The sequence below is a fragment of the Dipodomys ordii genome, unplaced genomic scaffold (assembly GCF_000151885.1).
Source record: "Dipodomys ordii isolate 6190 unplaced genomic scaffold, Dord_2.0 Scaffold300, whole genome shotgun sequence".
NCBI classification, from domain to species: Eukaryota; Metazoa; Chordata; class Mammalia; order Rodentia; family Heteromyidae; genus Dipodomys; species Dipodomys ordii.
Genome location: NW_012267516.1, coordinates 348209 through 371462, shown reverse-complemented (window position 1 = coordinate 371462; position 23254 = coordinate 348209). Strand labels below are relative to the sequence as shown.

The 23254-nt window shown below is 32.3% G+C and overlaps 1 protein-coding gene across 2 annotated transcripts in view; it reads right to left on the bottom strand.

Moving 5' to 3' along the window:
• Nucleotides 1-3445: 3445 nt before the first annotated feature.
• The window catches only part of Pik3ca (phosphatidylinositol-4,5-bisphosphate 3-kinase, catalytic subunit alpha), an 85996-nt gene continuing 66187 nt past the window's right edge, over nucleotides 3446-23254 (bottom strand). For both annotated transcript variants that reach the window (XM_013036563.1, XM_013036564.1), the window contains 11 exons: nucleotides 21798-21879; nucleotides 21330-21494; nucleotides 20306-20409; nucleotides 19290-19461; nucleotides 17614-17720; nucleotides 17012-17133; nucleotides 13881-13959; nucleotides 9119-9289; nucleotides 8473-8590; nucleotides 8215-8366; nucleotides 3446-7097 (listed from right to left, as the gene is read on the bottom strand). In XM_013036563.1, the coding sequence (XP_012892017.1) occupies nucleotides 6827-7097; nucleotides 8215-8366; nucleotides 8473-8590; nucleotides 9119-9289; nucleotides 13881-13959; nucleotides 17012-17133; nucleotides 17614-17720; nucleotides 19290-19461; nucleotides 20306-20409; nucleotides 21330-21494; nucleotides 21798-21879 (1543 nt within the window). In that variant the 3' untranslated portion in view covers nucleotides 3446-6826. The remainder of the gene's footprint in view (nucleotides 7098-8214; nucleotides 8367-8472; nucleotides 8591-9118; nucleotides 9290-13880; nucleotides 13960-17011; nucleotides 17134-17613; nucleotides 17721-19289; nucleotides 19462-20305; nucleotides 20410-21329; nucleotides 21495-21797; nucleotides 21880-23254) is intronic.

Below are 23254 nucleotides of genomic sequence, written 5' to 3'. Positions count from 1 at the left end.
TGGAGATTCTTGTAACCATCTTAAGGAGTTATTTCTATTCTTATTATATTTTTGATTTTCACATAATATGCAATTCTTGAGGTTTCTGCTTTTTTTTTCTCCTAACAAATACTGTTAATTTGAACTGCTGAAGTGTCTTATTTTAATTTCTGCAGTTGTTTTTTTTTTAATTCATAGTGGCAACCTGGATTATATTTTCTGGTAACAGAAAGGCTCAGACTTATCTTTCACAATGTTTAATAATAAACAAGTTGCTTCTAGCCTAACATCACTGTTAGATTCTGGTCTTCAACTGACTTGAGGGAAAAAGGCTTATGTATTTATACATATACAAACATACATTATGTGTGTACAAGTCTACTTAAAGTAAGTATATGATTGTTAAGGGCAGAAAAGTTGGCTTTTCAGGCATCATAGTTTCAGGGTTTCAATCAAGTATTTGTAGTCATTATTGAAAAGCATTCAAATCAAAATTAATTTTATTATTAGCAACACTCATTGGCTTTTCAAAACTAATGGCCAAAATATTGTCATAATCTTATTTACATAATACTGTAAGGATTGTTTGTACACAAGTCCAAGTTAAGTTTTTTGTTGTCTAATTAGCAGTGTAGTATTACAGACTGCAAAGATATATATATATATATATATATATATATATATATATATAAAATTAAAAAAAGCAGACAATGACATTTCTGATGCAAACAGTAAGTGCCAAATTTCTTGCCAGGAAGAGCAAGACTTGGAAGAGGTGGTAAATTCAGTGATTTTTATTATCCTATATGTTTAATATAATAACATGCATCTTGCTGTGCTGAAGACATTTTGGGCCATCATAAAAGAACATTAACTTTTTTCTCCTAACTAGTGCATTATAACACAGGATTTCAATTCATTGAGAGAACAAAATATTAATAGACTTGCTACAATTAATGGGGCTAAAAAGCACTGGTTATACCTTGCTGCTGAAGCCTCCAATGTGAAGTTGAAGCTTCCAAACATTTTTTGTGTCTCTAATCTTCTTTTGCTAATGTTACATTCTCCTCAATATCAAAGTGCCATTATGTTAAAAATGGATACATTATTTTTTATTTAAACAAATCAAGTGTAAAGAATGGAATTACAATGAAATTATTACCATTAAAACTTGGGTTCTTAGAGCTGGGTGTAGTGGTGCATACCTGTAAATCTACCACTTGAGAATTACAGGCAAAAGGATCTTGAGTTTGAGGTCACACTGGACTACAAAGATCCTATTTCTTTTTTGTACTAGTCCTCGGGCTTGAACTCAGATCTTAGTCTCCTGAATAGCGAGGATTACAGGCATGAGCCACTGATGGCTTGCAATACAAGAGGATTTTCTTTTCATGCCTTTGGTTTTAATGGTGCAGGAGACATTAAGGAAAATACTGGACTAGAGTTTAAATAGTTCCTCAGCCAGTTTTGCACATCACAGTGCAAAGAGGTTCAGAGTACTAGGTTCTTTTGGCATTTTCAAATGCATTCTGTTCTCTTTTCTTCATTGATAGTGCATTTGTTGAGTATTTTTGTAGATATTTTTATTTGTAGACACATTGCTAATCCTAGTTCAGGGATCTTTTAAAGAAGATGTAATAAAATATCAAAGTAAAATTCAAAAGATTTGAATTTATTACCTAATATTTATTAACTAAGATTAACATCCCAAGCTGGGATATCAGTCTTAAAACATATGCTATTCAAGTGTTCCACTTGGTTAAGGTTAGTACTTCCTTTTTATCAATGCAGTGCTTCTGCTTGATTTTAGAAATGTTTATATCTAAGCCATGCTAGGTAACAAAAAGTGTCAGATGTGAGCTGTATGATATACTCTTAACTTAATTTTTTATACAGCTATATGTAAATTTTACTGGGGAAAGTAGTAAAATTAACCCCATTGGTAAATTAAGTCTATTCTTCTTATTAGTAAATAAAGAAAAAAAGTTTTAAATCATTTTGTAATCTAAGCAATCTATGCTTATCTGTCATGTCCTTTAACTTATCACTAAAGTATTTTGGGGGAAGATTATATATATATATATATATATATATATATATATATATATAGTATTCTTATTTTTATTTGCTCTCTAGGTTAAAAAGGAAAGCTTTATGATTTCCTATTAAAAGTTTTTTTATAAGTTTTTTAGCTTTAGCATGAATTTCTGTAATCATTATCTTTGAATTTCATAAAGTCCCTTATCAGATTTATGTTTGTAAGAGTAGTTTGGAGAACTCAAGTGTTTATCAGATTTCCAGAAATGTTTCTGGCTCAAAAATCCTGGTTATTTTATCAAGTGCTGGTGGATCATGCTTGTAATCCTAGCTATTCAGAGGACCACAGTTCCAAGCTATCCCAGGAAGTAAAGTCCATGAGCCTCTTATGTCCAACTGACAACTAAAAAGCTGGCAGTAGAGCTGTGGCTCAAGTGGTAGAGTGCTAGCCTTGAGCACAAAAGCTCAGCGAAAGTGCCCAAGTCCCAAGTTCAAGCCCCAGGACTAGCAACAATTAAAATAAAATTAAAAATACCTTTGACTTTATGTATCTAAAATAAACTAAAATCTGCCAAATTTCTGTAACATGAGAGCCTGAAGTATTGTACTATGATGGTATGTTTCTTCCCCTATTCACCCTCTGAGGTAGTCACCAATCCTATTTTAGTAGGATCACAGTTTTGTTAAGATAAATCTCATAATTTTTCAGAGAATGAAAATAATGTTTAGGAAGAAAATAAACTTCCCAGGCCATATACACACATATGTATATGCATATATATATATATACATACATGTAACTTGAATGCAATAATTAAAATGCTTTATGTTGCATTTTAAAAACAGCCCACATGTAGTATTGTAACTACACACTATCTGAGGACGCTGTTAAGGTTCAATCTTATGGTTCAACTTTCACAATTCCATCCTTGAATAAGACTTAATTCCCTCAAGGTATGTATAATTTCACAATCTGTAGTTTTCTGAAGATGACTTGCCCCATCTGAGCAGGATGGATATAAAGAATTAAGATCAAAAAAAGAAAAAAAAAAAAAGAGGCTCAATCATACTGCTCCACTGCATTTTAACACCTTCCTTCACATTCCCTCTTTTCAAAAACATAGGAAGCATAAAATTTCTTTAAATGGTGGAAGCACCACAATCTATGATACTTCATGCTCTCTGTATGTAAATTGAATGTTTTAGTGATGTCTTTGACCTCAAAATATTTTTTAAGGTGGACTCTGAACATTTGGATCCAGCCCAGTATCTACTTTGTGCAGGTACAGAAAAGAGGAACTACAATATTCAGAAAAAGTTAGCATACTATCTTTAACGTACTGCTGAAAATTAAATTTCTTCAAAAAGTTGGGAAGCCTGGGCTACTAATCACAATTAAACATACTCAGAATTAAACAGATATTCAGAATTATTATCTAAAGAAACCAATCCAAGTTTATGCTCTGTGAGATTTCCATGGAACCTTTAAGTAGGCATTTTACACTTTTTTCCAATAATGTCAAATCACTTGTCTTTATAGAAGGAGAACATAAATGGACTGTAGTTTATCTGTGTAAAAATCACCAATCCATTTAAAATAAAATCCAAGAGGGTATACAGAGTCTAATCAAATCATCATTTTCCTTATTAATAAGAACTACACTTTACACAAAATACTTTATCAGCAGCTGTTTCATCAAAAACCAAGTCATAGTTTCACAGTTGAAAAAGTTACACATTAAAATATTTTACAGTTCATTATATATTCACTAGGTTCCCATTTCTTATTGGACTTGTAATATAAAACAGAATAGAAAGGAACACTCAAAGTTGATTACCAGACACTAACTTTTACAGAGAACACTAAGAACCACAAAAGCTTAGGTTCTATCAGAAAATAGCAACCAAATTCCATTCTTTTAAAAAATCCAATTAGAAACATTAAAAAAAAGATTCAACAATAAGGTTAACAGATTTCAAATTAGCAGCATTCTAAAAATCTTCCAAAGAAATGTTTGTATAGCTTGAGAATATCATAAAAAGTTAAAGCATGAATTTCAGTTGATTATCTTTTGCTAATTTTTATTTTGTTAGGTTTTGTTTTTCTTTAGACTCTGTTTCCCCTCCAAAATAATTACTGAATAAATTATTTCTTGTTATTTAATGAAACTATGGTGTCTAAAGTCAGTTACACTCTATCTAATGACAATAATGGTTAGCCATAGAAACTGACCAATCCCTGGGTACTAATTTCTGATATTCAAGTACTTAGAAGCAGCTGTATTATTGCCCACTTCAAACAGATTTGTTAGTCACTCCATGTAGCTTTCAGTTCAGTTTTTGGTATTTGCTTTTATGAATACTACTTTTCCTCCTTCCTTTCTTAGACTAGCCTAGATTCTTTATACAATTTGTCTACAGTGCTCCAATTAATTTGGTGATCATATTGCAAAAATAAATGTGAACCATGAAATAAGCTATATAGCTTGTGTGTTTTAAATGGGCGAAGAGGTCATGGGAGTTGGGGAAGGTGATAGTTATCTGAACTAATGTGGAAAAACATGCAAAAAAGGTACTGTAATTTTGTGAAAGTCTCAAGGCTTATTTTTACTTTTTCATTTTTTGGCACTTAGGCAAAACACAGTTGTATTAATTCTTCAGTTTCCACCATCAAAGCTGCAGATTTGTATCTCCCACTGAGTTTTTCTATAATCAATCCCTGATACAGAAAAGACTGGGATATTTGTATGAATAAGCTGCTCATATCTTAACATAAAATGTTAAGAAGCTTAAATAAGTTATGAAATCTACACCTGCAAAGGAATCTAATCTATTGGGTTTCCTGCTTAAAACAGAGCTAAAATTCTGCTTTACTATTCCAAGACAGTATACAGAAATAAGTTCACCTAATATTCAAATTTATATATTTTTGGCAGTATTATATACATGCTTTAGTGAAGTACCTACATCTTCAGTAATTATGCCCTTTGAGGGTTCTAAAGTAGCTGGATAGTTAAGTGTTTGTATTAGAGTCCCTTGTTCACTATTCAACTTCTACTATAGTTATGTGATTTCATAGATGAGTATTTTAAAGTGATGATGTTTTTGTACTAGAGAATATAATGTGCACTCTTTATAAAGTTGTTCTCCAATAATATGTCTAATCTAGAAAACTGTCAGTAATTATTGCACTTTTATTTCTTGGTGTGGCAACTGTACATTTGCTAAAGCTATTTTTCAGGACATGAATCATTTCACATAGTGAGCAAAATAACACATTCTATGGAGAAGACTAGAATCAGCTACTATATCTTAAGTGAAATGATTTGCAAAATGTTTAAGAATATATTCTATGATCAAATGGAATTTTAATGAAATTGGAGTGAGACCTGACCACTTGGAAAAGGAAAAGGACCTTAAATGGTTTAAAGTTCTACTTTTATTACTGGAATATAGATAAATAGCTTAAAAGGGTTAAAAAAAAAGTTCATGATTTCTATTCACCCATATTATAAATTACGCATGGGCACCATATCTCACTTGAGGGGTGAGTATACGTAAGCTGAATGACATTAATTTTGGTAACTAATTTCATATGATTCTCAACTATAAAAGGATAAGGATTCATGTAAAAATAGAAAGAAATAAAAGTAAGGAGGGTAAAGTTCAATCTGTTCCCTCGAGTAGTTATATAATGGATACTGATACAAATGGGATAGTGAGCCTCATGAATAGACCAAGAGAAAAGCTAACCATGCTCCAACCAACAATAAAAATTTGGGGTGCAAAACAATGCGGGACTATGGGACAGATTATGTAAATAAAGAATATATATTAATAATAGTTTCTATAATATAAATAGCCTTTAATAAAAAAAATAATCTTCTTAATAACATTAATACTTCTATATTCTGGAAAACATGCATGTAAAATGTATTCAGTTCAACTGGAGAAGTAAATCAAGATGAATACTGTACAATTCTAGGACAAGAACTACTCTTGCTACTCTTTCTATGATGATTACTTTCATTTGTGGGAGCCCAGAATTTTCTAAGGAAGAGACATATCCTTGTAGATACTGTCCAGGAGAAAAAACAAAAACAAAAATCCAACAAAAACTACTTTATGTCAGGTCTCATTTGTTACTGCTTCCAAACTCTGCAGATAAGACCTCAAATCTTCAAAGTGTTTGATTTTAATTAAAAATGGGTGAAATCTCAAAACTCCTTTCTACCCCAAGCATTGTTACTTCAGTAAACAAGGAGTCCAAGGGGGGAAATTAAACACCCTACTTCAAATTGTAAATTTGAGCAGCAATGGGAAAATATAAAATTTTCATTCTTTTTCCAATCTCATGTAATTTCATGTAATTTAACATAAACTTCAGTTTTCTTTAGGCTAATATAATAACCACATTTGTTGGTTTTTTTTTTAACAACACAGAACATGTACAAGACAAACAGAATGTCATTCTTTTCCCTCTCCATCATTTGTATATATTTTGGGAATTTTTGTTTCATTTTTTAAAAAGTTACAAACAATCTTCAAAGTTTACCTTTTTTGGACTTAAGGCATAATATGAAATTGCATGATTTTCTAAAGCTTAAATTTTGAAATGAACTAGTTTAGTGCTTTCAAACCCTGTTTGCATTTACATTATTTAAATTATATTTTATTTCTGTTCTTGCTGTGAATTCTAATGCTGTTCACGGATTGTGCAATTCTTATGCAGTCAGTCTTTGCCTGCTGGCTGCTATTAACAGTGCAGTGTAGAATCACATTGGGCTTTCAGTTTCTCATAGTTACCATTTCAGTTCAATGCATGTTGTTTAATTGTGTGAAAGATCCAGTCCATTTTTGTTGTCCAGCCACCATGATGTGCATCATTCATTTGTTTCATGAAATATTCCAAAGCCTCTTGCTCAGTTTTATCTAAGGCTAAGGTCTTTCGAATATATGCAATGTCATCAAAAGATTGTAGTTCTGGCATTCCCGAGCCAAGCATCATTGAGAAAAGATTTATGAAGAGATTAGCATGCTGCCGAATAGCTAGATAAGCCTTATAACACATCTCCTGAAACCTGTAAGTGGTAAAAACATTTGGTCAGTATGGAGCAAATGGTATTAATATCTTCAGGTCTCTATACAAATATCCCATAATTAAAAGAGCTTATTTGGAAAGAAGTATAAACTATAACTTATCTCCCTCTCCCTGATCTTCTTGCCAGCATTTTCTATATCCTTCATCCTACTAAAATGTAAGCCCCATGAAGACAAAAACTTTGCTTATTGCATTATTACAAATACATAGAACAATGCACGATACCAGAAATTTGGTAAGTATTTTAAGTATGTAGACTGAGTGTCAAGTAAATCAATTTTATAAAATTGGTTTAGGTTTTAAGAAAGACTAATGATAGAAAAAATTGTGAATAAGCATTGAAATACACTTGACTTTCATCAAGTTATGGCTTTTGTTTGTTTTGGTTTTGTGCCAGAACTTGGGCTTGACCTCAGGTCTGAACACTGTGCCTTAGCTTTTTCTGATCAAAGTTTGGCCAAACTGGCTTTAAATCTAGATCCTCAGATTAAAGCATCCTGTGTAGCTAAGAATGCAGGAATAAGCCACTGCTGCCTGGCTCTTTAATGCATGTTGTTTTAATCATTTTATATTATTTGCAATATGGAGGACAAAGGGTTTAATTATTCAAACAGCAGCAAATAAAATTTTTATGTGTGATAAATTTAAGGATTACTTTATTTTTAAATTATAATTGGCTCAATAAATGAAATTAGTTTTCATTCCAATGTCTTCCACAGCAACACGCACATTCTAGTTTTGCTAAACAGTAGCTATTATTTTGAATTTCTTAAAAAATACCAATTGCTGCTGAAGCAGGTAAGAATTTTTGTTATTTTATGCTCTTGATTTCTTTTGTTTTTCTTTTTCTTTTTGCCACTCCTGGGGCTTCAACTCTGGGCCTGTGCCCTGTCCCTGAGCTTCTTTTTTGCTCAAGACCAGTGCTCTACATGAGCCACAGCACCACTTCCGGCTTTTCTGAGTAGTTTATTGGAGAGTCTCCTGGAGTTTCCTGCCCAGGCTAGCTTCAAATCTCAGATCGCAGCCTCCTGAGTATATAGGATTATAGGCATGAACCACTGGCTCCTGGCTCTATGCTCTTAATTCCTTAAGCTTACCTCTCAAATTCTCTGGTCTTTGTGCATTCTTGAGCTCCTTTACTAATCACTATCAAGAAATCTTGTGTCAAAACAAATGGTACACGTTCTCGTTTATAACCAAATTTTTTCTTCTTATGATCCAAAAAGTGTCCAAAATCTATATGAAATAGCTTTCAAAAATAAGAAATCATGTTAATATTTTGACATATGGAAACATATAATATCTAAAATCCATTTAAAGAACTATAAAACATTTTGAAGAGAAAAAGGCATTACTTGTCCATCATCTTTCACCATAATGTTACTATTGTGGCGATCTCCAATTCCCAAAATGAAAGTAGCAACACAATATCCAGCACATGAACGTGTAAACAAGTCAATGGCTGCATCATATCTACAAAAAAATAAAAATAAATACCTCATAAAGAGTGTGGAAATACGAAGTGATCTAGGCCAGACTCTGGGAATATGACTGAAGTTTCTCACTGACATGAAATAAGTTACGGAATTATCCTTAAAGACCTGAAGAATTTTGAAATTCTTATGTTTTCCAGGATTTTTAAGAAAATTCTAAATGTTCTCTGACTAAAACACAATTCCAATCACAGTGAAAAAGTATATAGAAAAATACATAGAATTAAAGTCAGCTTTTTTTGCTAATCATTTTTAACAATGACTTTTAAAGTAAACTTCTGAATATCCAATTCTCTTTAAATCATTAACAATTCATTCTATATGCATAAGGTGAATGCACAGGATTTATCAAATTATAAGCAATTGATCTCAAAATATCTTAAAAGTTGAGCATATTTTTTTCTAAAATAAATTAAGTTTTTAATGTGGTCTAGCTCAGAGGAACATATAGACTCAACCACTAACAGACTAATGTAACAAAAACTTAGATTAATGTAAGAAAACTCACATTTCTCCTTTGTTTTTATCTTTGAGCCACTGATGTAGTGTGTGGCTATTGAATTGCAGGGCACCTTTTAGGCCACCTTTGCACTGAATTTGCATGATGGTGTGAGAATTTCTCACCACTTCAATGAGTCCCACACAATCACCAATGGACAGACAACCATAAGGTAACATTCTGAAAAAGGAGCAATACAATTTACAATTAAAACAATGAATTTTAAAGGAGAAAATATTTTAATAGGACAAAATATAAATTTCCTATTTGCAACTTTTTCATACATGAACTTTACTGTCTTAATCTCCTTTTTTTTCTTTTTATAATGTGGCGAATACATTACTGGAAAGAGCCTCAAAATTATCTGCCATTAATTATCATAGCCTTCATTTCAGCATTTAAAAATAAGGAAATTATTACAGCAACAAAAATTTAAATATTGATAACTAAAAAGATGTGTAAATTTTAAGATGCTTAAATGACATCAAAGTAAGACTTCAGGGTAGCAATTCTCAAATTTTTGACCTCAATTCTCTTATGTACTTGTAAAATTTATTAAGGACCTCACAGAGCTCTGATTTGTGAGGATTGTTATCTACTGATACTCAAAATTAAAATATTCATTAATTCAGTTAAATATTATGTGTTAATGAAAATGACATCTCATAAAACATAAATATTAAAACAAAAATCATTCACTGAAAAATGAAACTTTCTTAAAATCTTTTTTTTTTTTTTTGTCAGTTATGGGGCTTGAACTCAGGGCCTGGTCACTGTCCCTGAGTATTTTTGCTCAAGGTTAGCACTCTACCATTTTGGGCCACAGTGCCACTTCACTTTTGGTTTTCTGGTGGTTAATTGGAGATAAGAGTCCAACAGACTTTCCCCTCTGCGTTGGCTTTGAACCTGGATCCTCAGATCTCAGCCACCAAATGTCCAGCTCAAAATCATTAACAACAGCTGGATTTGCATACATGTTCCTGAAATCAATCTATCTATAATATTTTAAATGAAATGTATGAAGAAAATCACACCTCATACATCTAGATGGTTAGAAAAAGATGTATCAGATAGCCTTTGCAGATTATAAATATTTTTCTTTGATACTAAGACTTGACAGGAGATAATCAATCAAGCTGCCACATGGAAGTTGAAACCATGTCAATAAATTTTTCACACTGATAAATTAAAACTGAATATTTTATCTTGCCTTTGAGAAGTCTTTTACCTGCATATGATTTCATGAGATACTGCCTTGATTACTTAAAAGAGTTGCTTAAATCTTCTAAATGTTGACATTTTTTTATCATACTACATTTAAAAAAACAACTCTTAATATTATCACTAATCTCATTAGAAAAATCCTTAAGCTTGGGAATACATTAAGTTTAGTGGTGGATATAATTTTTCAGAATTTTAATTTTGCCTACTAGAAGCTTGGCTCAAGAGGAAGAGAGCCCTTGCCTAGCAAGTATGAGGCCACTTGAGGCCACTAGTTCACAACCTCCAAAAAACATTCTAATTTTCTCAAAATTTCAAATTTTATTGTTAACAACAAACTGTCACTTTTTTTAAAAAAAGAAACAAGCATATGTTGGTTTTTTTTTTTTTGGTTGGTTGTGGGGCCTGAACTCCAGGCCTGGGCACTGTCCCTCAGCTCTTCAGCTCAAGGCTAGTGCTCTACCACTTGAGCCACAGCGCCACTTCCAGCCTTTTCTGCTTATGTGGTGCTAAGGAACTGAACCCAGCATATATTGATTTTTAAGAAAATCTGCCAAATACCTATGTCTGAAAAATCGTAGCTTACTTACTAGATTTTTGCTTTTGTTTTTCGAAAACAGGATTTTTCAAAACCCTATTTTGATTAGGCAGGCCTTAACTTCTGAGTGCTGGAATTACAGCTGTTTACCATTACCTCTGGTTGATTATAGATTTTGTGTGTACTTCAATTTGTGTTTTAATAAAAATGGTACTTCATGGAAAAAGTAGCTATTTCTGTCCACAAGTTAACCACTCAAATGCTTTCTCTTGGAATAACCATTATATTAGGAACATAAGTACTCTAGGATACTTTCTGTTTAATCAGATTGACTAATAGGAAAAAAAAAAGGTCAGGCACAAGTGGCTCACAGCTATTATCCTAGCTACTCAAGCCAACCCAGGCAGGAAAGTCTGTGAGACTCATACATCCAATTAATTACCAAAAATAGAGAGCAGTGGTTAAAGTAGTAAAGTGATTAGGTCCAGAGTTCAAGCCCAAGGACTCGCACAAAAAAATAAAAGTAGATTGAAAGTCTATTATATATTATATGAGGCAAGGGTGAAGCCATGAGGGTTTAAATTGGCACATTAAGTGCACAAAGTATAGTTTTGCTTCCATTTTTTTTCACAAAAACTTTCCAGTCTTCCTACTTTTCATTTTCTCCTTAAGTTCCTTTTATATTTTCTCACATTAATTCTTTGTGGCCTGGATTTTATGTCTACCATTCTATTTTTAACTTTTTATTAAGTCCATAGATGTTTTCAGTCCTTATTTTCTAAAACCCTTGAGGTACTTGTCAATACAAACTGTGTGTGGAAATCTGCTTTCTTTTGGACCTCTGATACTCCTATCCTTTTGACCATTACTGTTATTAAATCTCTCCCTGCCCTCATAAACACACACATTTCTTAGGGTTGTACTCTGACTCATTCTATCTTATTTCATTTGCTTTGTTTTTGCTGTTTTTTTGTTTTTTTTTTTGGTCAGTCATGGGGCTTGAACTCTGGGCCTGAGTGCTGTCCCTGCGCTCTTCAGTTCAAGGCAAGCACAGCTTGAGCCACAGCACCACTTCTGGTTTTCTGGTAGTTTATTGGAGATAAGAGTCTAATGGACTTTCCTGCCCAGGCTGGCTTTGAATCGTGATCCTCCGATCTTAGCCTCCTGAGTAGCTAGGATTACAGGTATAAGCCACCAGCGCCTGGCTAGATCATTTGTTTTTTTAAAATTTTTATTTATTTTATTACTGTTGAGCAAGCAGGAAGGATAAGGACTTCCAAGCTCCATTTGGATATTTATAACATCATTTAAGGGCCTAGATTTACTGAATTTTTATATGGAAAAAGTTCATGTATTTTTAAATGTTGTGTTTCACCTGCAGTTGCCTTCACAGATTCAGAACAAATGATTGTACCTGACATGGCCGACTCCTGGTCTAAAAAGTTAAATTGTCTTATAATTCTTGTTATACAAAAATGGGAATTACAATAAATCCAAGCCTAAAGTATAAATAAAACTGTTATAATTTTGAAGTTAAAATAATTTTACTTAAAATTTAACAAATAAAAATTTAAATTTGCTTACACAAAAATTATTTAGAAAAATCTCTTAATATTGTCAATAAGCTGAATTGAACTTTAGATGCTTCTTTCTGTAGAACTACTAATTTACAATTAAGCATTGTAAGAACCAGAGTTATTTATTTAAATCCTTCATTGTTACTAGTTCTGAAATCTCTTTTATATTCTACTCCTCTGGGAATGGTAGTGATATGTGGATACCTCATGACACAGGAAATTATGCCAAAAAGTAAACATGATTCAAAGCCCATTAATTATCTTTGGAAAACATCAGAGAATAAGCAATGAATTAGGAGTTTATAATTTGAAGTTGATGACTTAATTTTTTGTCTTAGCAGGTAAAATGTCTATTTTGTTTTTGGCAATAAAAGAATATTTACTAATGTCACTGATGTGTAAATGTATATATGCACATTGTATATGTAATATACATATGTATATATATGCAATCCTAAATTTGTGAGACATATAAATAAGCCTTTGTCTTGTATAATTTGATATTTCTACGTAAAGTACCTTGTTGCTGAACCCTGACTTGAGTCATGCCCACCCACAGACATATGTACTTCTTTAAAAAGTGGCTTTTACTGAGATGATTTTTTTCAATTTGCAAGGCCATAAGTCACACACAAAAAAAAATCTATTAGATGCAATAACAATTAGAAGAACATGAGGCATGTTACAAAACTTGGAGACACTATTGACAACTAAAAAAATGGACAGGAACCAAGGAAAAGATAAAGCTAGTTGGTTCCATAAATTTTGCTTGTCCCAAAACAAACACAAAAATCAACTTTAACTTAGAAAAATTCCATTATAAAATTTACTTTTAGCCAGGCGCAGTAGCTCATGCCTGTAATCCTAGCTACTTAGGAGGCTGTTCAAAGCCAGCCCTGGCAGGAAAGTCTATCAGACTCTTATCTCCAATAAACCACTAGAAAACCAGAAGTGGTGCTGTGGCTCAAGTAGCAGAGTGTTCATCTTGAGCTTAAGAGCGCAGGGACAGCGCCCAAGCCCAGAGTTCAAACCCCAAAACGAAAAAAAAAAGACAAAAAAAACCTTACTTTTAAATTTTGCCTATTTTGTTTTGTTTTTTGAGACAGGGTCTTTCTGTATAGCCTCAACTCCTGGTGCCCACTGCTTTAGCCTCCTGAGTATGGAGATTATAGATCTCCATCATAAAGATGGAATGAATAAAAATGGGCCCTTTCAATCTCTTATGTCCTGTTCCTAATGACATTCTGGGATACTTATCAGAGAAAGCTCTTCTTATTTAATTAAAATCATATTAGCTATTCTATAATCAACTCCAGTTAATTTACTTCTGCCTACATTTCTTTATATATCTCAAAGTGTTTCTATAATTAATATTTATAATAATTTACTTTTGAGGATTGCTTTCAAAGTACAGGTTATCTTACTCTTTACTCACCTAAGATCAAGACCCTGATTTTGCCAAATATTTTCCATAATGCGAATAATTTGAAGTGTTAGCATATCTTGTCGTAAATCTGAAATTCAATAATGTGTACAAAATAAAGATTATTTTTACAACCAGCTGTTCAAACACTTTTTCCAATTAGAGTATAAGCTACAAGAGGAGTAGAGATTATATTTCTTAACTGCTAAAACCCCAGGATTAAACAGTATTTGTGGAATGAATTATGGAATGAATGAATGTTGATACTACTCATAGAAATCATAACGAAGTAAATAATAAAAATTAATTTCAGTACTTCTGATTCTAAATAGGTTGAGCAAATTTCCCCTCAACCAGTAAAGAGTGAATGGAGGTTGATCCTAAGCCCAAACACACACCAATACTTCAAAAAAATGTATTTTTTTTTATTGTAAAGAAGATAGAGGGGTTACAATTCCATGAGTAAAGTACATTTCTTGTTGAACATCATTACCCACTCCTTTGTTGTTCTCCTACTATCCCTTCCCTTTCCCACTCCCCCCCTCAAAGTTGTAAAATTCTTTTCTGACATACTGGCTTGTGAATATCATTGTTGTACTGGGTCATCCTCTGTGCTTCTTTCATAATTTTGTTATTTCCCTTCCTTTCCCCAAATCAGATAAATGTATATACAAGATAGAGGGTGAAAGAACAGAGGTTGCCAGGAATAAACCAATGGAAAAAGATTATCAGATAGGACAGCCTCTTCAACAAATGGTGCTGGCAGAATTGGCTATACACATGTAGAAAATTGAAGTTAGATCTTTATATATCACCCTATACCTGAATCAACTCCAAATAGATCAAAGACCTAAATGTAAAAACAAAGTCTCTGAAAATATTACAGGAAGGGATAGGGGATACCCTAGGGCTCTTCGGCACAAGTCAGAAATTCCTAAATAAAGAGCCAGAAACACAACAAATCAAAGAAAGGCTGGAAAAATGGGACTGCATTAAACTAAAGAGCTTCTGCATGGCAAAGGACATAGCTAGCAAGATAAATAGAAAGCCCACAGATAGGGAGAAGATCTTCACTAGCTATACAACAGACAAGGGTCTTATCAAAGATATACCTAAAGCTAAAAAAATTAACTCCCTTAGTAACAAATCCTCAAAGAAACAATCACCCATTAATAAGTGCACTAAAGAATTTTCTCTCTGGAGAAGAAATAAGAATGGACAACAGACACATGAAGAAATGCTCAACATCACTGGCCATAACAGAAATACAAATCAAAACCACACTGAGATTTCACCTCACCCCAGTTAGACTGGCCATTATCAAGAAAGTAAATAACAGATGCTGGAAGAGATGTGGCCAAAAGGGAAGCTACTATACTGTTGGTGGGAATGTAAGCTTGTTCAACCACTCTGGAAGGCAGTATGGAGGTTCCTCAAAAGACTAAACACAGAACTCCCCTATACAGCAATCCCACTCCAGGGCATTTACTCCAGTACTTTTGAGGGCTGCTTTCAGACATTTATTACCTAAGAGAATTGTTAGAAGAATGTCAAATTAATTTTCATTCATCCTATCTTTGAATTCTTCATCATCCTTTAACTGTGTCACCATGATCTCCTATCTTCCAAAGCTCCTACTCTTTTCTGCAATTCAGGCTGATATATTACTTTTAATCACTGGTTGCACTTCAAGTTTCATATTTTCTGAGATTCCATTGCTTGGTTTGTTTTTCCCTATGCCAATCTATCGTAAGTCATCTTCAATTTGTGGTCAGCCAAAGAACAAGGGTGGAAAAAAGCAAAGTTTTACTCCCCTATCATTGGTAGTCACTGAAAAGAAGTACTAGGTTTAACTGTAGGGGTAAACCTCCAGGTGATCTTCCCTAGTTCTTAAAATTCATGACAAGTCAATGATTTTAGAAGAGTCCACCTTTAAAGTGAATACAAGGAACTAAGAAAAAGCCTCTGTATATATCCACTACTTTCCCAATAGCCACAGTTAGAAATTATAATTGAGCACACAAAAATATATTTTAAAGTTTTGGATTTCTTGACTTCTTTCACATGTATATTGCTAAGTTCAAGACATCTCCTTGGGAGTGAGGATGAGGGAGAGTGATGGAAGAGATGAGTGATATCAGGTACACTGTATACATATATGGACTTCTCAAAATTAAACAGCTAATTGGTACTATTTGCAATAACTAGTATATGTCTGAGACAAGCAGAAACGGTCAGATAAGTTGATGTTAGGCAAAATGAACCTCAAGATAAGGACTCAAATGTTTTTTCTTTCTTGCTATTGTTTCTAACATATTTATAAGGTTTCTTTGTTGCTTTGTATGTCCCTCCCCCACAATATAATCCCTGTTTTCACTGTATTTGATGTTGGTATAATTTGTGGAGGGGAAGGGAAAAAACAAATTGTTAAAATAGGGATACAGGTGGACCAATTGCAACAATGAGATGCACAAGATGTTATGTCGAAAAACAAACTTTACAACTTTGGCGGGGGGGGGGGGGGGTATTGATGGGAAGGGATGGGAAGGGGAAACAAAGGAGGAGGCAACAATGCTTGATAAGAAATGTACTCATTATCTTGCCCATGTAATTGTAACCCCTCTACACGGTATTTTCACAATTAAAAAAAAATGTAGAAAAGTGAAATGAACCCCGATAGGGTTCTTTTTGTTGCTATTCTTTTTAATGTAATTATAATGTACTATGTGATTTTTTTTTGTTTCTTTTGTATGTTCCTCTCCCATGGTACAACCCTTGTTGGGCAGGGGTAGTTGGGAGAGGTGGGGAGGGAAGGGATGGTAGGGGAGGGGCTATAGCAATGCTCCATAGGAAATGTACTTACTACCTTACTCATGTAACTGTAACCCCACTGTACAGTATTTTTTTTTGGGGGGGGGTCCAGTCATGGGGCCTGAACTCTGGGCCTGGGCACCTTCCCAGCCCCTATACAGTATCTTTACAATAAAAATATATATTAAAAAATATACAGGAAAAACAGTATTTACTTAGTCTATATTTTATCACATGTGCAATGCTCAAATAGTTTTCAAGGTATTTGAATATCCTGTTTATAAAAAGATAGCAAAATTCATGCATCATAAGCTTAAAATATTCTTTCTTACCATCACCATTTTTAAAGATGATCTCATTGTTTTGAAACAGTAACTCTGACATGATGTCTGGATTCTCCCAATTCAACCACAATGGCCTTTTCGCTGAGGACATAATTCGACACTCTTCAAGCCTTTAAAACCATTAAAATCTTTACTAAACATTTTACCCTTGTTATACTTTTTAGTCTCAAATTTACTTTAAAATATGTATACAACAGTTTTTGTAGATGTTACAAAAATATTTAACTTTCTCGTTTTTATGTATATTACTTCCTAAAGAAATTACTAAGCTTAGAAATGCATATGTAACTATGAATTTCAACACATCATTAGTTTTACAGACATTATATTCCATTTCTTATGTAGCATATTAGAAAGTTTGTCCATAGGTTTCAAACTCTATTACTTAAGTAGTAGAAATTGATTTCAAATAAATGTAGTTCAGACTTAACAACACTTTACTATTCCTATTTTGCAAGGTAGAAGAATGAAGAGGGAAGCATATATAATTATACATTCTAATTATACATGGTATATTTTGACTTTTCTCAAAACTCTACCCAGAAAATGTACTTATTCAAATATATTATTAAAACTGTTAAAAACCTTACCTGAGATTTCCTAGTTGATGAGCAGGGTTTAGAGGAGATAGAAAACCCTGAAGAGCATCCATAAAATCTGGTTGTCTCATTTGTTCAACTAAAAACTTCATCTGTACCTGATTTTTTTAAAAAGCATGATCAAAGATAGAAATAATAGAAATGAATTTCATAAATTTCATGAATTTACACATCGAGAATGAGATTTGAATCCATACTCTCAACTAGCTGCATTCTAGGTGAAGTAAATAGGGTTTCTATGACACAGAGCAACATGTTTGGGGAGAGAGACAAGCACTTAGTACCTTCCTGTGGAAAGATAAGCTCTGCTGGTAACAAAGGTAAATGCAAGTTAATCATGACCTGTAGCTCAATTACTAGTTTTTATAAATCAAGTTGCATTAGAATTCAGCCATGCCTATTTATCACCTATGACTGCTGTCTTATTGGAACAGCGGAGTAATGAATTTCATGAACTACTAATTTTAACTATTGTTAAATTAGTTCAAACCACTGTGATAAGAAAACTGTAGGTACAAAATGAATGTTTATATTTCATAAGTGTATATTTTTATATTTAACAATGTAAAATTTATAAATGTTTATAATTAAATGTAAGTTCTGTTCTGTCAAAACAGTCTAGTTCCTGCTTGCCCATAAATTCCACAATCAAAATCAATAATTTTCTTTTTCCTGATCTCCTTCCTATCTCCTAGTGATACCTTTTATTCACTTTCTCTATGCTGCCCTCATACATGCTTTTGAAATACCATTATTTTCGAATGTACTACATTTGAACTTATATACAATAATTTTATAAAATCAGTTCAATCATAGTGCATAACATTTAACTGAGAATGACTTTTTACTAATAATGAGTATAAAATGGAAACGATAGGAATTTAAAGATAGGAAATTAAATAAATGTACATTGTATTAAGCATCTCTCTTAATTTAAGGACTATGATAGGTGTTTTACATTGTGTAATTTAGTTTCCACAAAAATCTTACGATGAAAGTATCAATCCCATTTTGCAGTGAGGAAAATTAACCTTCAGGGTCTAAATAATGCACTTAATATAAATCCATATTATTTACATAGGGCTTCTTGGCACTGGAACTTGGAACCAGATATTAAGCTGCTCAATTCCAAGCACCATGATGTAGATATACACTAGACCTTTAAACAACTCTGCAAGGAAGTGTCTCAATAACATACATTCTTTTAATGTTTGCATAATCATAGGAACCTTTACACTTGAATATGTAATCTAAAATTTATATAGTAAAGTTAGCAGCCTTGAAAAGGTCAATGTATATATGCAGATAATTATATATAGTGGACATTCAGGACTGTCACAGTAACACTTTTTACAGAGCTAATGTTTGTCCGACATTTCAGGACCCTAAAAGAGAGCTTTATAGAATTACTGATGTGAATTTTTCTGAAGTATGTATTTTCCTGCCCAGTTATTTTTTTTTTAATTTGTAAAAAACTAGTACATAAAGTATTGTGCAGTTTACAGTTTTCATCTTGTGTGTGTGCTTATTGCATAATGCTTTTTAAACTTGGAACATTGACTATGGCTAAGTAAGGTTTTTAAAGTGTAACTATTCTAATACTAAAATATTTTACTGATTTTTTTCTTTAAAATAAAAGTCTCAAAAACAACTAAAGAATGACATACCTTTTGTGTTTCATCCTTCTTCTCCTGTTTGAGAATGTCAGTTAGGTTAATGAGCTTCTCCATAGCTTCAACTTGCCTATTCAGGTGCTTCAAATACATCCCACAGGCACGGCAATATGATTCCAAAAGTAAGCCAAACCTCTGACTAACTGTTTTATTGTGCATTTCAGATCTAAAAGGATAGGGTAAGATTAAAAATAGATAAAATAAAATATATATTTATATTCTTAACTGAGTTATGTAATCTTCAAGAAAATAGAAAAACCATTTTCTAAATCATCAAGTAACAGTTACAACCATACCAACAATAAAATGATACAAAACCTACCATTAAAAAAAAACTAGTAAAGAATTATAAATAATTTATGAATACTGAAATTTAATAAATAACTAGGATTTGTTTCACTTGTTTATTTTGAGCAAAAAACATAAAAACATAAAATGAGTTAATAAAGAACTCAGTAAATATTTTATTTTTCTGGCAAATATATATGCACATTTCTCTATGCAACTTCTAAATTTAAGTTATTTTAAACCTCCTAGGTCCCAATTCTTAATTTTTAACATTAAGAAAATATTACTCATATATTTTTAACTTTATTAAAAGTTAAGACCTCTTAGATAAAATGCTATAAGATGTATCAAATTCCAAAAATATTTATTATTCTTAATTAGCTGTTCCAGTAAGAAGCATGGGATTTTGTCATTATTGTCTTGAAAACTAAGGTAAGATTTTTCATTTATTTTGGGCTATTACATATGTATAGTGAAACCTATAGAAACAATAATATGTACCTAGAAAATTTTACTTAAGTTAATTAGGATACTTAGAAATATTTTAGCTTTCATCATGTATAAAATGAAGTTCTGACTTTCATTGTTTACTTAATTTAAAGAGAAAGTTTAAGAGCTCATCAGTTGTACAATATGCAAAATTATTTCAAGCAAAAACAATATATAAATAACTAAGATTTATATATTTATTAAGAATTTGGTGGGGAAATAATTTGACTTACTTTAAATGCCAAAAGAAAAAGTGTCCAATCCTTTGATTTGTCAATGCTTTCTTGAGTAAAAATCTCACAAGCAGATTGTCCAAATATTGCTCATATTTTAGAACCTAGATAATTAAAAGAAATAGAAATTCAAATGAAAATAAAAAGACAAAACAAAAAGATACCTACACTCAAAAAGTTTACAAGTGAGAAAAAGAAACAAGCACAAGATTACAAAATAATAGGAAACCTACAGGAAGTTTAAGAGGAGAGATATACTATTAAAACAAGTCAATTTAAACTAAACTATCTTCCTGTGGTTAGGAAAACTTTATAAAGAATACTCAGTCATCAAATCAAACCAAAAATCTAGTATACTCTAAACTAAATTCTCAATAAGATTTTCCATGGTATTAATTGAAGGATTCAAAAAATTCTTTTTCAAAATTATAATCAAGAAATGTTTGAAAATAAGAGATAATTTTATCATGTCAGAATTTATGACAAGCCAAGCATGGTGGTATGTATTGGCAATCCCACCTAACCTACAGGCTGAGGCAGAAGAATCTCTTGAATCCATAAGTGATCAAGACCAGCCTGGGTAACACATTCAAAAATCTCAAAAATATGATAATGTAGTCATTACTTTTTATGTGCATTATGCAAAAAATATGTAAATTGAAGACAGGGATAAGAAGAAAATGGGAGAGAATGAAGGGGTAACATTGATCAAGAAGCATTGTACTCTTAACCTGATATATGGAATTGTAACCCCTTTGGACGAATAGTTAAGGAGTACCTACTTCCTGGTAGTTATTTGTTGGGCTTTGACTTGGTCTTTCTGAAGAATTATACTATTTGAGTTCTCTATAGAAAGAAAAAAAAATCTCAAATGACTCAAGGCTCATTTCTACATTTCAAGAATTAAAGAAAAAATCTTGGAAAGTAAGGATTAAAATGGCAAAATCTGTAATATAAAACCAGTTAATTCATTAGGCTTTGAAATTTGCATGAGCTTGAAATAAAGCATTACTTTCTAGCTTACCTGTACTAGCTGGATTAAGTATTGAGAAAGTTTATCATCTGTTAAATATTTTTCCAAGCACCGCACAGCAAAAGCTCGAACCATAGGATCTGGGTAATTACAATCCAAAAGCTCCATAGCCTGTTCTGGTTTGATTGGAGGCCAATCTTTTACTAAACAGTACATCTGTGTTTGGAGTAAGATAATAAATTATACTTAAAATTAAAGACAGCTGTAAATAAACTCTAAAACATTCTCTTAGCCGCCAATTTCAAGGTTTTAAAACCTCCTTAAAATTTGCTTAAAAATTTCAATTTCTATTAGTTTTATCTGTGAAGATAATTTGGATGATAGTTTTTCTCCATATATTACCATGATTATTAATTTATTTCATTTCTTAAAATCATGGACATTTTCTGAGAGCAAATAATTTAAGTGCCATATCAATGCTGTATAACAGTTGTTCAAGAAACTCAAACATGCTCTTACCTGGGCTACTTCATCTCTAGAATTCCATTTAACTGACAGAAGCAATTTGGGTAGAATTTCGGGAATGGTTACGCAATAGTGCCTGTTGAAAAGACAAAACAAAATCGAAAAAAGGTTCTACGTCATTCAAAAGGTTCAGATGTCTAATTCTTTAATTATTCAATCTTTAGAAAATTCTAAGCATTTTATTATTATTGCTAACCTTTCTTCAAATCCTAAGAAATTACTGTTTACAATGTAGTATACATAATCTTCATATTTACTTAGTCAAAATGGCAAGAAAGAAAATACAAATTTAGGTTAAGTACTTAATTTTCACATATGTTTAAGAAAAATTGTGAATACATATACAACTTTTCAGACTACCTATATTGTACAGAACTTGGAGCAGAGTGACCATTTCGAGCTACTAAGATTCCTGGATAAACATCTTTTATTGGACTATCTGCAGAAATATACAGCAAATGCTTTAAATGGAGAGTGTCACTAATAAGAGCCAGAATCATCTGCCTAATCTGAAAATAAGAAATTATGCTATTACTTTAAATAATTGTAAGAAAAAAAAATTAAAAATAGCTGCTCCAAATTTATTATCTAGACCAACTAAGACACAAGTGATCCACTATTTTTTTTCTTGAATGTAATTTTTAAGAACTTAACGATAAACTCTCTTATTAGAGAGTTAAAAAAAAAAAAAGCCAGCTGGGCATGGTGGTAAATTCCCATAATCCCAGGAATTATCTCAAACCACAAAAACTGTCATTTGAGGCATCTCAGGCAAAAGTTGGCAAAACTCTCTTCTCAAAAACAAGCTGGACATGACCTTTCATCATTAAGTCCTAGCTACTTGGGAGACAGAGGTAGGAAAATAAAGAGTTTGGAAGACAGTCCCAAAACTTAGGGCAAGACACTATCTGAAAAAAAAACTAAAATAAACAAACTAAAAGCGAACAAAACTCAAAGGACTTGGGAGTTGCTCAAGTGTTTGCCTACCAAGTGTGAGATCCTGAGTTTAATCCACAATACCAAAAAAAGTCACAGGGTCTAAGGAACACAATTCAAGTAGAAAAAGGAGTACTTAGCATACATAAGGCCTAGGTTTGAACCAAGATTCAGAACATTATAAGGGAATACTTCTCAAAACTTTATGCTAATAAGTTTGAGAACTTGACAGAAATGGACCTTTTCCTAGCAAATATTGACATGCCAAAACTAAACCAAGATGAGTTAAACTATCTTAGCAGGCCCATATCAAGCATTGAAATAGAAACAGCAATAAGAGACCTCCCAGCTAAGAAAAGTCCAAGGCCAGATGGTTTTCCAGCGGAATTTTACAAGGCCTTCAAAGCAGAGCTCACACCAATACTCCTCCAACTCTTCAATGAAATAGAAAGAGAAAGCTCACTACCGAACACATTCTATGAAGCCATCATAACCCTCATCCCAAAACCAGGCAG